Below are 14,856 nucleotides of genomic sequence, written 5' to 3' on the forward strand. Positions count from 1 at the left end.
AAACACACCCCTAGTCATGTTTCAGTGTGGTTTTAAAAGGGAACAGGTGCTGGGAATGGGGGTGGTAGGATTTGGGAGCTGTGTTGCTGGAACCTGCTGAAGGCAGTGTTTGGCAGCTACAGAGAAGTGATTGGCAGCAGACATTCTGATGGTGCAGGGAGGTCCGCTGGTGTATCCATCACCAGTGCCGCTGCCATGTGTCCCACAGGGTTCTATACTATCCCCCATGCTATTTGCAGTACCCATGCTACCATGGGGTGACATAATCAGACGCCATGACCTAGTTTACCACTGCTATGCAGAGGATGCACACCTGCACCTGTACTTTGCTCCAGGTACTGATAACCCAATAACAACCCTAAAGAGTTGTCTAGCTGAGCTCCAGGAGTGGGTGATGCCAGGTGGTCTTTATGATAGGTCACAGGACATATTGGCGTTCTCCTGGATGGTGGCTTCTGACACTTACACATCAGGTGTCAGTCACAGTCATAGCCTTGTTCTATCATCTGAGGAACATAGCCAGGATCAAGCACTGACTTCCCTCAGAAGATCTGCCTAACATCATACAGGCATTTTTATCATCACGCCTAGACCACTGTAATGCCCTCTACCAGGGTTTCCCAGCAAAAGGATTACACCGCCTGCAGATGGCACAAAACACAGCTGCCAGGCTGTTACCCAACCAGCCCCGTTCTAGCCACATAACACCCATCCTCTACTCCCTCCACCAGCTGCCTGTAAGATGGCGAATCATCTTCAAGATTGGCTTACTGAGTTTCAAAACTTTACATGACCAGGGCCCTAGGTACCTGAAACAGCTTCTGACCCCATACTGCCCCACTCCATTACTGCGATCTGTAGATGAAGGTCTTTTAGCAGTACCTAGAATCTACCGTAATTCATCTGGGTGTGGAGCTTTCACCTTTGTGGCACAGACTCTATGAAACACTCTCTTCCCCGCACAGTGCGAGAATCCCCCGCTCTAGGGGCCTAAGTCAGACCTGATCGCTCGCTAGCAGTTTTTTGCAGCGCTGCGATCAGATAGTCGCCGCCTGTAGGGGAGTGTTTTTTAGCTGTGCAAGCGGAGCATACGCACGTGCAGCCGAGCGGTACAAAAAGATCTTGTGCCGTTTCTGAGTAGCCCAGGACTTACTCAGCCGCTGCGATCACTTTAGCCTGTCCGGGACCGGAATTGACGTCAGACACCCGCCCTGCAAACACCTGGACACGCCTGCATTTTTCCAACCAATCCCAGAAAACGGTCAGTTGCCGCCCACAAACGCCTTCTTCCTGTCAATCTCCTTGTGATCAGCTGTGCGAATGGATTCTTCGTAAAACCCATCGCACAGCATCGATCCGCTTCGTACCCGAGCGATTCGCTTGCCCATTGCGGAGCATATGCATGCGCACTTCTGACCTTATCGCAGTGCAGCGAAAAAAAGCTAGCGTGCAATCAGGTCTGAATGACCCCCTAGAATCCTTCAAAAATAGACTCAAGACTTTCCTGTTACTATCATGTTTCCCTAATGTCCCTTTTGTTCATAAAATACAAAATACAATCTTATACTACGGAGCGCTATTGTGGCTGAGATATCGGCTTTCACAGATCGCAGGTGAAGAGCGTCCAGAACGGATAAAAGACGCCACTGATGCAATCACAAATCTGGGAAAGCATTAGCAGATTAGCAATCGCAAATCTTACGCAATAAAAGATCGCCTTCGTCCGCTGCGACTGACCCCAGCACACCCAAATCACTGAGAACGCAGTCGCACCAGGCGCTATGTTTTTGAATGCAGATGACGTCAGATACACGCCCCGAAAACTACCATGACGCCTGCGTTTTCCCAACCACACCCCACAAACGCCATGTTACTACCAATGAATGAGTTCTCTTTATAATTAGGCTGAATACTCTTTGCCCTTCGTGCATGCGCAGTCTGCTTGTAACAGCTCGTAACGTCCCGATCTCACTAACAGTACATTGCTTCCCATACACATGGTCTCTACTGACCACGCACCCAACGCTTCCATCTGTAGAGTCTATCCTTCCAGACATTTATATCATCTCCTCCCTGGATCCTCAGATCATTCTAAGTTCTCTCTCTGTGTTTCAGGCTTTCTCAGGTATCCGTGTTTTCCCTGCATCACTGGAGTCATCATGTTCCGTTCATTCTACAGGTAACATGGCGCAGACCTGCCACACGCTGGCCCCCCTTCTCCCGCAGACCTGCCACATGCTGGCCCCCTCCTCCCGTAGACCTGCCGCACGCTGGCCCCCTCCTCCCGCAGACCTGCCGCACGCTGGCCCCTTCCTCCCGCACGCTGGCCCCCTCCTCCCGCACGCTGGCCCCCTCCTCCCGCAGACCTGCCGCACGCTGGCCCCCTCCTCCCGCAGACCGCCCCCTCCTCCCGCAGACCTGTGCATGCTGTCCCCCTCCTCTCGCAGACCTGCTGCACGCTGGCCCCCTCCTCCCGCAGACCTGCCACACGCTGGCCCCCTCCTCCCGCAGACCTGCCGCGCGCTGGCCGCCTCCTCCCGCAGACCTGCCGCACGCTGGCCGCCTCCTCCCGCAGACCTGCCGCACGCTGGCCCCCTCCTCCCGCAGACCTGCCGCACGCTGGCCCCCTCCTCCCGCAGACCTGCCACACGCTGGCCCCCCTCCTCCCGCAGACCTGCCGCACGCTGGCCCCCTCCTCCCGCAGACCTGCCGCACGCTGGCCCCCTCCTCCCGCAGACCTGCCGCACGCTGGCCCCCCTCCTCCCGCAGACCTGCCGCACGCTGGCCCCCCTCCTCTCGCAGACCTGCCGCACGCTGGCCCCCCTCCTCCCGCAGACCTGCCACACGCTGGCCCCCCTCCTCCCGCAGACCTGCCGCACGCTGGCCCCCTCCTCCCGCAGACCTGCCACACGCTGGCCCCCTCCTCCCGCAGACCTGCCGCACGCTGGCCCCCCTCCTCCCGCAGACCTGCCGCACGCTGGCCCCCCTCCTCCCGCAGACCTGCCACACGCTGGCCCCCTCCTCCCGCAGACCTGCCGCACGCTGGTCGCCTCCTCCCGCAGACCTGCCACACGCTGGCCCCCTCCTCCCGCAGACCTGCCGCGCGCTGGCCCCCTCCTCCCGCAGACCTCCCGCACACTAATCTCCCATTAAGTGTTGGGGTATGGGGGGACAGTATAGGGGGTGTATGGATGGGGAGAGTCATAGTGACTTCTGTTGTATATGATGTTTCCTGTGTAGCATGTCTCCGCCTCCTGTCCGCACCTGACTTCTCTCACGCTGTCGCACTGCAGCCGGGTGACCGCCGATGGCCTCCTCTCTGTCGCCGTGCACTGCCCTTTGCTGCATTCCCTCAATCTGCAGAATTCTCAGGTATATTCTGTCCTGCTTCACCGTTCCTTAGCTCTGGCGGAAAATCAAGGTGTAATGTGTCATTTTGTCCTCAGGTGGAGCCCAACACAGTCTCTAGGTTCTTGGAAGTGTGTGGTGCACGTCTCAAGTCTTTATTTCTATCCCATAGCTTTCAGATAAATGGCATCATAAGCAAACTTGCGGTAAGACTACAAGCAGTACGCCCTTTACCCGCGTGCAATTAGACATGTCCTTTTCTAAACAATCATCATTGCTTCACCTGCCTGCCTTCCCCTCCCCTGCCTGCCTTCTTCAGTGCCTTCCCATGCCTGCCTTCCCCTCCCCTGCCTGCCTTCCCCTGCCTGCCTTTTCCAGTGCCTTCCCATGCCTGCCTTCTCCAGTGCCTCCCCATCCCATGCCTGCCTTCTCCAGTGCCTTCCCATGCCTGCCTTCTCCAGTGCCTTCCCCTGCCTGCCTTCTCCAGTGCCTTCCCCTCCCCTGCCTGTCTTCTCCAGTGCCTTCCCCTGCCTGTCTTCTCCAGTGCCTCCCCCCCCCCCCTGCTTGTCTTCTCCTCCTGTGCCTTCCCCTCCCTTGCCTGTCTCCTCTTCCTTTGCCTTCTCCAGTGCCTTCCCCTCCCTTACCTTCTTACTCTTCCTGTGCGTTCTCTAGTGCCTTCCCCTCCCTTACCTTCCTACTCTTCCTGTGCCTTTCCCTCCCCTGTCTGTCTTCTCCTCCTGTGCCTTCTCCTCCTGTGCCTTCCTCTCCCCTGCCTGTCTTCTCCTCCAATGCCTTCCCCTCCCCTGCCTGTCTTCCCCTGCCTGCCTTTTCCAGTGCCTTCCCATGCCTGCCTTCTCCAGTGCCTCCCCATCCCATGCCTGCCTTCTCCAGTGCCTTCCCCTGCCTGCCTTCTCCAGTGCCTTCCCCTCCCCTGCCTGTCTTCTCCAGTGCCTTCCCCTGCCTGTCTTCTCCAGTGCCTTCCCCCCCCCCCCGCTTGTCTTCTCCTCCTGTGCCTTCCCCTCCCTTACCTTCTTACTCTTCCTGTGCGTTCTCCAGTGCCTTCCCCTCCCTTACCTTCCTACTCTTCCTGTGCCTTTCCCTCCCCTGTCTGTCTTCTCCTCCTGTGCCTTCCCCTCCCCTGCCTGTCTTCTCCTGTGCCTCCCCTCCCCTGCCTGTCTTCTCCACTGCCTTCCCCTCCCCTGCCTGTCTTCTCCTCCTGTTCCTTCCCCTCCCCTACCTTCCTTCTCCTCCTGTGCCTTCCCCCTCCCTTGCCTTTCTTCTCCTCCTGTGCCTTCTCCGTCCGCTGCCTGTCTTCTCCAGTGCCTTCCCCTGCCTGCATTCTTCACCTACCTGCCTTCCTATCCCGTGCCTTCTCCTCCTCTGCCTTCCCATCCCATGCCTTCTCCTCCTCTGCCTTCCCATCCCATGCCTGTCTTCTCCTCCTGTTCCTTTCCCTGCCTGTCTTCTCCTCCTGTGCCTTCCCCTCCCCTACCTTCCTTCTCCTCCTGTGCCTTCCCCTCCCCTACCTTCCTTCTCCTCCTGTGCCTTCCCCCTCCCTTGCCTTTCTTCTCCTCCTGTGCCTTCTCCGTCCCCTGCCTGCCTTCTCCAGTGCCTTCCCCTGCCTGCTTCACCTACCTGCCTTCCCATCCCGTGCCTTCTCCTCCTCTGCCTTCCCATCCCATGCCTTCTCGTCCTCTGCCTTCCCATCCCATGCCTGCCGCCTTCTCCCTTGTCTGCCTTCCCCTCACCTGCCTGCCATCTCCTTCACCTGCCTGCCTTCTCCTCCTGTGCTTTCCCCTCACTGTCTACCTTCTCCTTCCGTGCCTTCCCATCCCATGCCTGCCTTCTCCTGTGCTTTCCTCTCACCGTCTGCCTTCTCCTTTCTGTGCCTTCCCATCCCATGCCTGCCTTCTCCTGTGCTTTCCCCTCACCGCCTGCCTTCTCCTTCTGTGCCTGCGTTCACCTGCCTGCCTTCTCCTCCAGTGCTTTCCCCTCACCGTCTGCCTTCTCCTTCCGTGCCTGCGTTCACCTGCCTGCCTTCTCCTCCGGTGCTTTCCCCTCACTGTCTGCCTTCTCCTTCCGTGCCTTCCCATCCCCTGCCTGCCTTCTCCTCCTGTGCTTTCCCCTCACTGCCTGCCTTCTCCTTCCGTGCCTGCGTTCACCTGCCTGCCTTCTCCAGTGCTTTCCCCTCACCGTCTGCCTTCTCCTTCCGTGCCTGCGTTCACCTGCCTGCCTTCTCCTCCGGTGCTTTCCCCTCACCATCTGCCTTCTCCTTCCGTGCCTGCGTTCACCTGCCTGCCTTCTCCTCCGGTGCTTTCCCCTCACTGTCTGCCTTCTCCTTCCGTGCCTTCCCATCCCCTGCCTGCCTTCTGCTCCTGTGCTTTCCACTCACCGCCTGCCTTCTCCTTCCGTGCCTTCCCGTCCCATGCCTGCCTTCTCCTCCTGTGCTTTCCCCTCACCACTTGCCTTCTCCTTCTGTGCCTTCCCATCCCATGCCTGCCTTCTCCAGTGCCTTCCCCTCTCCTGTCTGCCTTCTACCAGTGCCTTCCCATCCCGTCTGCCTTCCCATCCCATGCCTGCATTCTCCAGTGCCTTCCCCTACCCTGCCTGCCTTCTCCAATGCCTTCCCATCCCCTGCCTACCATCCCATGCCTGCCTGCTCCAGTGCCTTCCCCTATCTTGCCTGCCTTCTCCAGTGCCTTCCCATCCCCTGTCTGCCTTCTCCACTGCCTTCCCCTCCCCTGCCTGCTTGCCGTCTTAAGTGTTTCCCCTCTCCTGCCTGCCTTCTCCAGTACCTTCCCATCCCCTACCTGCCTTCCCCTCCCCTGTCTGCCTTCTCCAGTGCCTACCCTTCCCCTGCCTGCTTTCTCCAGTGCCTACCCCTCCCCTGCCTGCCTTATCCTGTGCCTTCCCCTGCCTGCCTTCTCCAGTGCCTTCCCCTTCCCTGCCTGCCTTCTCCAGTGCCTTCCCCTCATCTGCCTCCCTTCTCCAGTACCTTCCCATCCCATGCCTTCCATCCAGTGCCATCCCATGCCTGCTTTCTCTGACGTCCTAGTGGATGCTGGGAACTCCGCAAGGACCATGGGGAATAGCGGCTCCGCAGGAGACTGGGCACAACTAAAGAAAGCTTTAGGTCACCTGGTGTGCACTGGCTCCTCCCACTATGACCCTCCTCCAAGCCTCAGTTAGATTTTGTGCCCGGCCGAGGTTGGATGCACACTAGGGGCTCTCCTGAGCTTATAGAAAGAAAGTATAGAATTAGGTTTTTATTTTCAGTGAGACCTGCTGGCAACAGGCTCACTGCAGCGAGGGACTAAGGGGAGAAGAAGCGAACCTGCCTGCTTGCAGCCAGCTTGGGCTTCTTAGGCTACTGGACACCATTAGCTCCAGCGGGATCGACCGCAGGCCCAGCCTTGGTGTTCGGTCCCGGAGCCGCGCCGCCGTCCCCCTTACAGAGCCAGAAGCAAGAAGAGGTCTGGAAAATCGGCAGCAGAAGACTGCAGTCTTCACCAAGGTAGCGCACAGCACTGCAGCTGTGCGCCATTGCTCCTCATACACACTTCACACTCCGGTCACTGAGGGTGCAGGGCGCTTGGGGGGGGCGCCCTGAGCAGCAATAAAAACACCTTGGCTGGCAAAAATACCACAATATATAGCCCCAGAGGCTATATATGTGGTAAATACCCCTGCCAGAATCCAGAAAAAAGCGGGAGAAAAGTCAGCGAAAAAGGGGCGGAGCTATCTCCCTCAGACACACTGGCGCCATTTTCTCTTCACAGTGCAGCTGGAAGACAGCTCCCCAGGCTCTCCCCTGTAGTTTTCAGGCTCAAAGGGTTAAAAAGAGAGGGGGGGCACTAAATTTAGGCGCAATATTATATATACAAGCAGCTATTGGGGAAATTTCACTCAGTTATAGTGTTAATCCCCACATTATATAGCGCTCTGGTGTGTGCTGGCATACTCTCTCTCTGTCTCCCCAAAAGGCTTTGTGGGGTCCTGTCCTCAGTCAGAGCATTCCCTGTGTGTGTGCGGTGTGTCGGTACAGCTGTGTCGACATGTTTAATGAGGAGGCTTATATGGTGACGGAGCAGATGCCGATAAATGTGATGTCGCCCCCTGTGGGGCCGACACCAGAGTGGATGGTTAGGTGAAAGGTATTAACCGACAGTGTCAACTCCTTACATAAAAGGGTGGATGACGTAACAGCTGTGGGACAGCCGGCTTCTCAGTCCGCTCCTGCCCAGGCATCAGGGGCTCAAAAACGCCCGCTCACTCAGATGGCAGACACAGATGTCGACACTCCACACACAGGAGTCTGACTCCAGTGTCGACAAAGTTGAGACATATACACAATCCACTAGGAACATCCGTGACTTGATCCCGGCAATAAAAAATGTGTTACACATTTCTGACATTAACCCAAGTACCACTAAAAAAGGGTTTTATGTTTGGGGAGAAAAAGCAGGCAGTGTTTTGTTCCCCCATCAGATGAATGAATGAAGTGTGTGAAAAGCGTGGGTTCCCCCCGATAAGAAACTGGTAATTTATAAAAAGTTACTGATGGCGTACCCTTTCCCGCCAGAGGATAAGTTACGCTGGGAGATATCCCCTAGGGTGGATAAGGCGCTCACACGGTTGTCAAAAAAGGTGGCACTGCCGTCTTAGGATACGGCCACTTTGAAGGTACCTGCTGATAAAAAGACAGGAGGATATCCTGAAGTCTGTATTTACACACTCAGGTACTAGACTGAGACCTGCAGATCGTGCTGCTGCAGCGTGGTCGGTGACCCTGTCAAACATGAGAACATATTAAAGACGTCGTCTTATATATGAGGGATGCACAGAGGGATATTTTGCCGGCTGGCATCCAAAATGAATGTAATGTCCATTCTGTCAGGAGGGTATTAGAGACCTGTCACTGGACAGGTGATGCTGACTTTAAAAGGCGCATAGAGACTCTGCCTTATAAGGGTGAGGAATTATTTGGGGATGGTCTCTGGGACCTCGTATCCATTACCTCAGGTTTCCTCACAGACTAAGAAAGCACGGTATTATCAGGTACAGTCCTTTCGGCTTCAGAAAAGCAAGCGGGTCAAAGGCGCTTCCTTTCTGTACAGAGACATGGGAAGAGGGAAAAAGCTGCACCAGTCAGCCTGTTCCCAGAATCAAAATTCTTCTCTCGCTTCCTCTGAGTCCACAGCATGACGCGGGGGCTCCACAGGTGTAGCCAGGTACGGTGGGGGGCCGTCTCAAAAATTTCAGCGATCAGTGGGCTCGCTCACAGGTGGATCCCTGTTTCATTCAAGTAGTATTTCAGGGGTACAAGCTGGAATTCGAGATGTCTCCCCCCCGACGTTTCCTCAAATATGCCTTGCCGACAACTCCCTCAGGCAGGGAGGCTGCGCTAGAGGCAATTAATAAGTTGTATTCCCAGCAGGTAATACTCAAGGTGCCCCTACTTCAACAAGGACGGGGTTACTATTCCACACGGTTTGGGGTACCGAAACCGCATGGTTCGGTGTGACCCATTTTATATTTAAAATCCTTGAACACATACATAAAAAAATTCAAGTTCAAGATGGAATCGCTCAGGGCGGTTATTGCAAGCCTGGACGAGGGGGATTACATGGGATCCCGGGACATCAAGGATGCTTACCTGCATGTCCCCATTTACCATCCTCGCCCAGGAGTACCTCAGATTTGTGGTACAGGATTACCATTACCAAGTCAAGACACTGCCGTTTGGACTGTACATGGCACCGAGGGTGTTTACCAAGGTAATGGCCAAAATGATGATACTCCTTCAAAAAAAGGGAGTTTTAATTATCCCGTACTTGGACAATCTCCTTATAAGGGCAAGGTCCAAGGAGCAGTTGCTAGTCGGGGTAGCACTATTTTGGAAAGTGTTACAACAGCACGGTTGGACTCTAAACAGTCCAAAGTCACAGCTGGTTCCTACGACACGTCTACTGTTCCTGGGGATGGTTCTGGACACAGAACAGAAATAAGTGTTTCTCCCGGAGGAGAAAGCCAAGGAGCTGTCATCTCTAGTCAGAGACCTCCTGAAGCCAAAACAGGTATCGGTGCATCATTGCACGCGAGTCCTGGGAAAAAATGGTAGCTTCCTACGAAGCAATCCCATTCGGCAGGTTCCATGCAAGAACTTTTCAGTGGGACCTGTTGGACAAGTGGTCCGGATCACAGCTTCAGATGCATCGGCTGATAACCCTGTCTTCAAGGACCAGGGTATCTCTACTGTGGTGGCTACAGAGTGCCCATCTTCAAGAGGGCCGCAGGTTCGGCATACAGGACTAGGTCCTAGTGACCATGGATGCCAGCCTTTGAGGCTGGGGGGCAGTCACACAGGGGGGGAAAAAAAAAACTTCCATGGACTTTGGTCAAGTCAGGTGACTTCCCTACACATAAATATTCTGGAACTGAGGGCCATTTACAATGCCCTGAGTCAGGCAAGGCCTCTGCTTCAAAACCAGCCGGTACTGATCCAATCAGACAACATCACGGCAGTCGCCCATGTAAACCAACGGGGCGGCACAAGAAGCAGGATGGCGATGGCAGAAGCCACAAGGATTCTCCGATGGGCGGAAAATCATGTGTTAACACTGTCAGCAGTGTTCATTCCCGGAGTGGACGACTGGGAAGCAGATCTTCTCAGCAGACACGACCTCCACCCGGGAGAGTGGGGATTTCATCCAGAAGTCTTCCAAAGGATTGTACACCATTGGGAAAGGCCACAGGTGGACATGATGGCGTCCCGCCTCAACAAAAAGCTATAAAAGATATTGCGCCAGGTCAAAGGACCCTCAGGCGATAGCTGTGGACGCTCTGGTAACACCGTGGGTGTACCAGTCGGTTTATGTGTTCCCCCCTCTGCCTCTCATACAAAAGGTACTGAGAATAATAGGAAGCCGAGGAGTAAGAACGATACTCGTGGTTCCGGATTGGCCAAGAAGAGCTTGGTACCCAGAACTTCAAGAAATTATATCAGAGGACCCGGACCTGCGGCAGCAGGGGCCCTGTCTGTTCCAAGACTTACCGCGGCTACGTTTTGACGGCATGGCGGTTGAACGCCGGATCCTAAAGGAAAAGGGCATTCCGGAGGAATTTATTCCTACGCTGATTCAAGCCAGGAAAGATGTAACTGCAAAACATTATCACCGCATATGGCGAAAATATGTTGCTTGGTGTGAGGCCAAAAAAGGCCCCAACAGAGGAATTTCAACTAGGTCGATTTCTGCATTTCCTACAAGCAGGAGTGTCTATGGGCCTAAAATTAGGCTCCATTAAGGTACAGATCTCGGCTCTGTCGATTTTCTTCCAGAAAGAACTAGCTTCAGTACCTGAAGTTCAGACGTTGTAAAAGGAGTGCTGCATATTCAGCCCCCGGTTGTGCCTCCAGTGGCACCTTGGGTTCTCAACGTGGTGTTGAGTTTCTTAAAATCACATTGGTGTGAGCCACTAAAAACCGTGGATCTAAAATATCTCACGCGGAAAGTGGTCATGTTATTGGCCTTGGCTTCGGCCAGGCGTGTATCAGAATTGGCGGCTTTGTCATATAAAAGTCCTTATCTGATTTTCCATATGGATAGGGCAGAATTGAGGACTCGTCCCCAGTTTCTCCCTAAGGTGATATCAGCTTTTCACTTGAACCAACCTATTGTAGTGCCTGCGGCTACTAGGGACTTGGAGGATTCCAAGTTACTGGACGTAGTCAGGGCCTTGAAAAATTATGTTTACAGGACGGCTAGAGTCAGGAGAACTGACTCGCTGTTTATCCTGTATGCACCCAGCAAACTGGGTGCTCCTGCTTCTAAGCAGACTATTGCTCGCTGGATTTGTAGCACAATTCAGCTGGCGCATTCTGCGGCTGGACTACCGCAGCCAAAATCTGTAAAAGCCCATTCCACAAGGAAGGTGGGCTCATCTTGGGCAGCTGCCCGAGGGGTCTCGGCTTTCCAACTTTGCCGAGCTGCAACTTGGTCAGGGGCAAACACGTTTGCTAAATTCTACAAAATTGATACCCTGGCTGAGGAGGACCTGGAGTTCTCTCATTCGGTGCTGCAGAGTCATCCGCACTCTCCCGCCCGTTTGGGAGCTTTGGTATAATCCCCATGGTCCTTACGGAGTTCCCAGCATCCACTAGGACGTCAGAGAAAATAAGATTTTACTCACCGGTAAATCTATTTCTCGTAGTCCGTAGTGGATGCTGGGCGCCCATCCCAAGTGCGGATTGTCTGCAATACTTGTATATAGTTATTGCCTAACTAAAGGGTTATTGTTGAGCCATCTGTTGAGAGGCTCAGTTATATTCATACTGTTAACTGGGTATAGTATCACGAGTTATACGGTGTGATTGGTGTGGCTGGTATGAGTCTTACCCGGGATTCAAAATCCTTCCTTATTATGTCAGCTCGTCCGGGCACAGTGTCCTAACTGAGGCTTGGAGGAGGGTCATAGTGGGAGGAGCCAGTGCACACCAGGTGACCTAAAGCTTTCTTTAGTTGTGCCCAGTCTCCTGCGGAGCCGCTATTCCCCATGGTCCTTACGGAGTTCCCAGCATCCACTACGGACTACGAGAAATAGATTTACCGGTGAGTAAAATCTTATTTTCTCCAGTGCCTTCCCATCCCGTCTGCCTTCCCCTCCCCTGCCTGTCTTCTCCAGTGCCTTCCCCTCTCCTGCCTGCCTTCTCCAGTGCCTTCCCATCCCCTGCCTGCCTTCTCCAGTGCCTTCCCATCCCCTGCCTGCCTTCTCCAGTGCCTTCCCATCCCCTGTCTGCCTTCTCCAGTGCCTTCCCTTCCCCTGCCTGCCTTCTCCAGTACCTTCACATCCCCTACCTGCCTTCTCCAGTACCTACCCCTCCCCTGCCTGCTTTCTCCAGTGCCTACCCCTCCCCTGCCTGTCTTCTCCTGTGCCTTCGCCTGCCTTCTCCAGTGCCTTCCCCTTCCCTGCCTGCCTTCTCCAGTGCCTTCCCCTCCCCCGCCTACCTTCTCCAGTGCCTTCCATGCCTGCCAGCCTTCTCCTCCCTCCAGTGCCTGTCTTCTCCTCCAGTGCATTCCCCTCCCCTGCCTGTCTTCAGTGCATTCCCCTCCCCTGCCTGACTTCTCCAGTGCCTTCCCCTCCCCTGCTTGTCTTCTACAGTGCCTTCCCCTCCCCTGCCTGTCTTCTCCTCCAGTGCCTTCCTCTCCCCTGCCTGTCTTCTCCACTGCCTTCCCCTCCCCTGCCTGTCTCCTCCTCCTTTGCCTTCTCCAGTGCCTTCCCCTCCCTTATCTTCCTACTCTTCCTGTGCCTTTCCCTCCCCTGTCTGTCTTCTCCTCCTGTGCCTTCCCCTCCCCTGTCTGCCTTTTCCTCCTGTGCCTTCCCCCCACCTGCCTGTCTTCTCCTGTGTCTTCCCCTCCCCTGCCTGTCTTCTCCACTGCCTTCCCTTGCCTGTCTTCTCCTCCACTGCATTCCCCTCTCCTGCCTGTCTTCTCCTGTGCCTTCCCCTCTCCTGCCTGTCTTCTCCTCCTGTGCCTTCCCCTGCCTGTCTTCTCCTCCCCTACCTTCCTTCTCCTCCTGTGCCTTCCCCCTCCCTTGCCTTCCTTCTCCTGTGCCTTCCCCCTCCCTTGCCTTCCTTCTCCTGTGCCTTCTCCGTCCCCTGCCTGACTTCTCCAGTGCCTTCCCCTCCCCTGCCTTCTTCTTTTTCACCTACCTACCTTCCTATCCCATGCCTTCTTCTTTTTCACCTACCTACCTTCCTATCCCATGCCTTCTCCTCCTCGGCCTTCCCATCCCATGCCAGCTGCCTTCTCCCTTGTCTACCTTCCCCGCACCTGCCTGCCATCTCCTTCACCTGCCTGCCTCCCATACCTTTCCTGCATTCTCCTGTGCTTTTCCCTCACCGTCTGCCTTCTCCTTCCGTGCCTGCGTTCACCTGTCTGCCTTATCCTCCTGTGCTTTCCTCTCACCGTCTGCCTTCTCCTTCCGTGCCTTCCCATCCCATGCCTGCCTTCTCCTCCTGTGCTTTACCCTTACCGTCTGCCTTCTCCTTCCGTGCCTGCCTTCCTCTCCCCAGCCTGCCTTCTTCTCCTGTGCTTTCCCCTCGTCACTTGCCTTCTCCTTCTGTGCCTGCCTTCTCATCCCATGCCTGCCTTCTCCTGTGCTTTCCCCTCGACGTCTGCCTTCACCAGCCTGCCTTCTCCTCCTCCTGTGCTTTCCCCTCATCGTCTCTCTTCTCGTCCTGTGCTTTCCCCTCACCGTCTGCCTTCACCTGCCTGCCTTCCCATCCCATGCCTGCCTTCCTCCAGTACCTTATCCCATGCCTGCCTTCTCCCATCCTGTCTTCTGCAGTGCCTTCCCCTCCAGTGTCTGTCTTCCCTTCCCCTACCTGCCTTCTCCTCCTCCGGTGCTTTCCCCTCACCACCTGCCTTCTCCTTTCATGCCTGCCTTCTCCTCCTATGCCGTCACCTCCGATGTCTGCCTTGCCCTCCCATGCCTGCATTCTCCTTCCATGCCTGCGTTCACCTGCCTGCCTTCTCCTCCGGTGCTTTCCCCTCACTGTCTGCCTTCTCCGGTGCTTTCCCCTCACTGTCTGCCTTCTCCTTCCGTGCCTTCCCATCCCCTGCCTGCCTTCTCCTCCTGTGCTTTCCACTCACCGCCTGCCTTCTCCTTCCGTGCCTGCGTTCACCTGCCTGCCTTCTCCTCCTGTGCTTTCCCCTCACCGCCTGCCTTCTCCTTCCGTGCCTGCGTTCACCTGCCTGCCTTCTCCTCCTGTGCTTCACCGTCTGCCTTCTCCTTCCATGCTTTCCCATCACATGCCTGCCTTCTCCTGTTCTTTCCCCTCACTGTCTGCTTTCTCCTTCCGTGCCTGCCTTACTCTCCTCTGCCTGCCTTCTTCTCCTGTGCTTTCCCCTCACCACTTGCCTTCTCCTTCTGTGCCTGCCTTCACCTGCCTGCCTTCTCATCCCATGCCGCCTCCTCCTGTGCTTTCCACTCAACGTCAGCCTTCTCCTTCCGTGCCTGTCTTGTCGTCCTGTGCTTTGCCTTCATCTGCCTGCCTTCCCATCCCATGCCTGCCTTCTCCAGTGCCTCCCCTCCCCTGCCTGTCTTCTGCAGTGCCTTCCCCTCCAGTGTCTGCCTTCCCCTCCAGTGTCTGCCTTCCCTTCTCCTGCCTGCCTTCTCCTCCTCCTCCTCCTCCTCCTGTGCTTTCCCTCACCGCCTGCCTTCTCCTCATTCAGTGCCTGCCTGCCTTCTCCTCCTTCCATGCCTGCCTGCCTGCCTTCTCCTCCTTCCATGCCTGCCTGCCTGCCTTCTCCTCCTTCCATGCCTGCCTTCTCCTCCTTCCATGCCTGCCTGCCTGCCTTCTCCTCCTTCCATGCCTGCCTGCCTTCTCCTCCTTCCATGCCTGCCTGCCTTCTCCTCCTTCCATGCCTGCCTGCCTGCCTTCTCCTTCCATGTCTGCCTGCCTGCCTTCTCCTTCCATGCCTGCCTTCTCCTTCCATGCCTGCCTGC

General features: G+C 55.7%; 1 protein-coding gene across 4 annotated transcripts in view; it reads left to right on the forward strand.

Moving 5' to 3' along the window:
- Positions 1–14,856, forward strand: part of FBXL6 (F-box and leucine rich repeat protein 6) — a 236,357-nt gene that overhangs the window by 142,070 nt on the left and 79,431 nt on the right. For all 4 annotated transcript variants that reach the window (XM_063921065.1, XM_063921066.1, XM_063921067.1 and 1 more), the window contains exons 4-6: positions 2,116–2,179; positions 3,241–3,372; positions 3,447–3,554. In XM_063921065.1, the coding sequence (XP_063777135.1) occupies positions 2,116–2,179; positions 3,241–3,372; positions 3,447–3,554 (304 nt within the window). The remainder of the gene's footprint in view (positions 1–2,115; positions 2,180–3,240; positions 3,373–3,446; positions 3,555–14,856) is intronic.

The sequence above is a fragment of the Pseudophryne corroboree genome, chromosome 5 (genome assembly GCF_028390025.1).
Source record: "Pseudophryne corroboree isolate aPseCor3 chromosome 5, aPseCor3.hap2, whole genome shotgun sequence".
NCBI lineage: Eukaryota > Metazoa > Chordata > Amphibia > Anura > Myobatrachidae > Pseudophryne > Pseudophryne corroboree.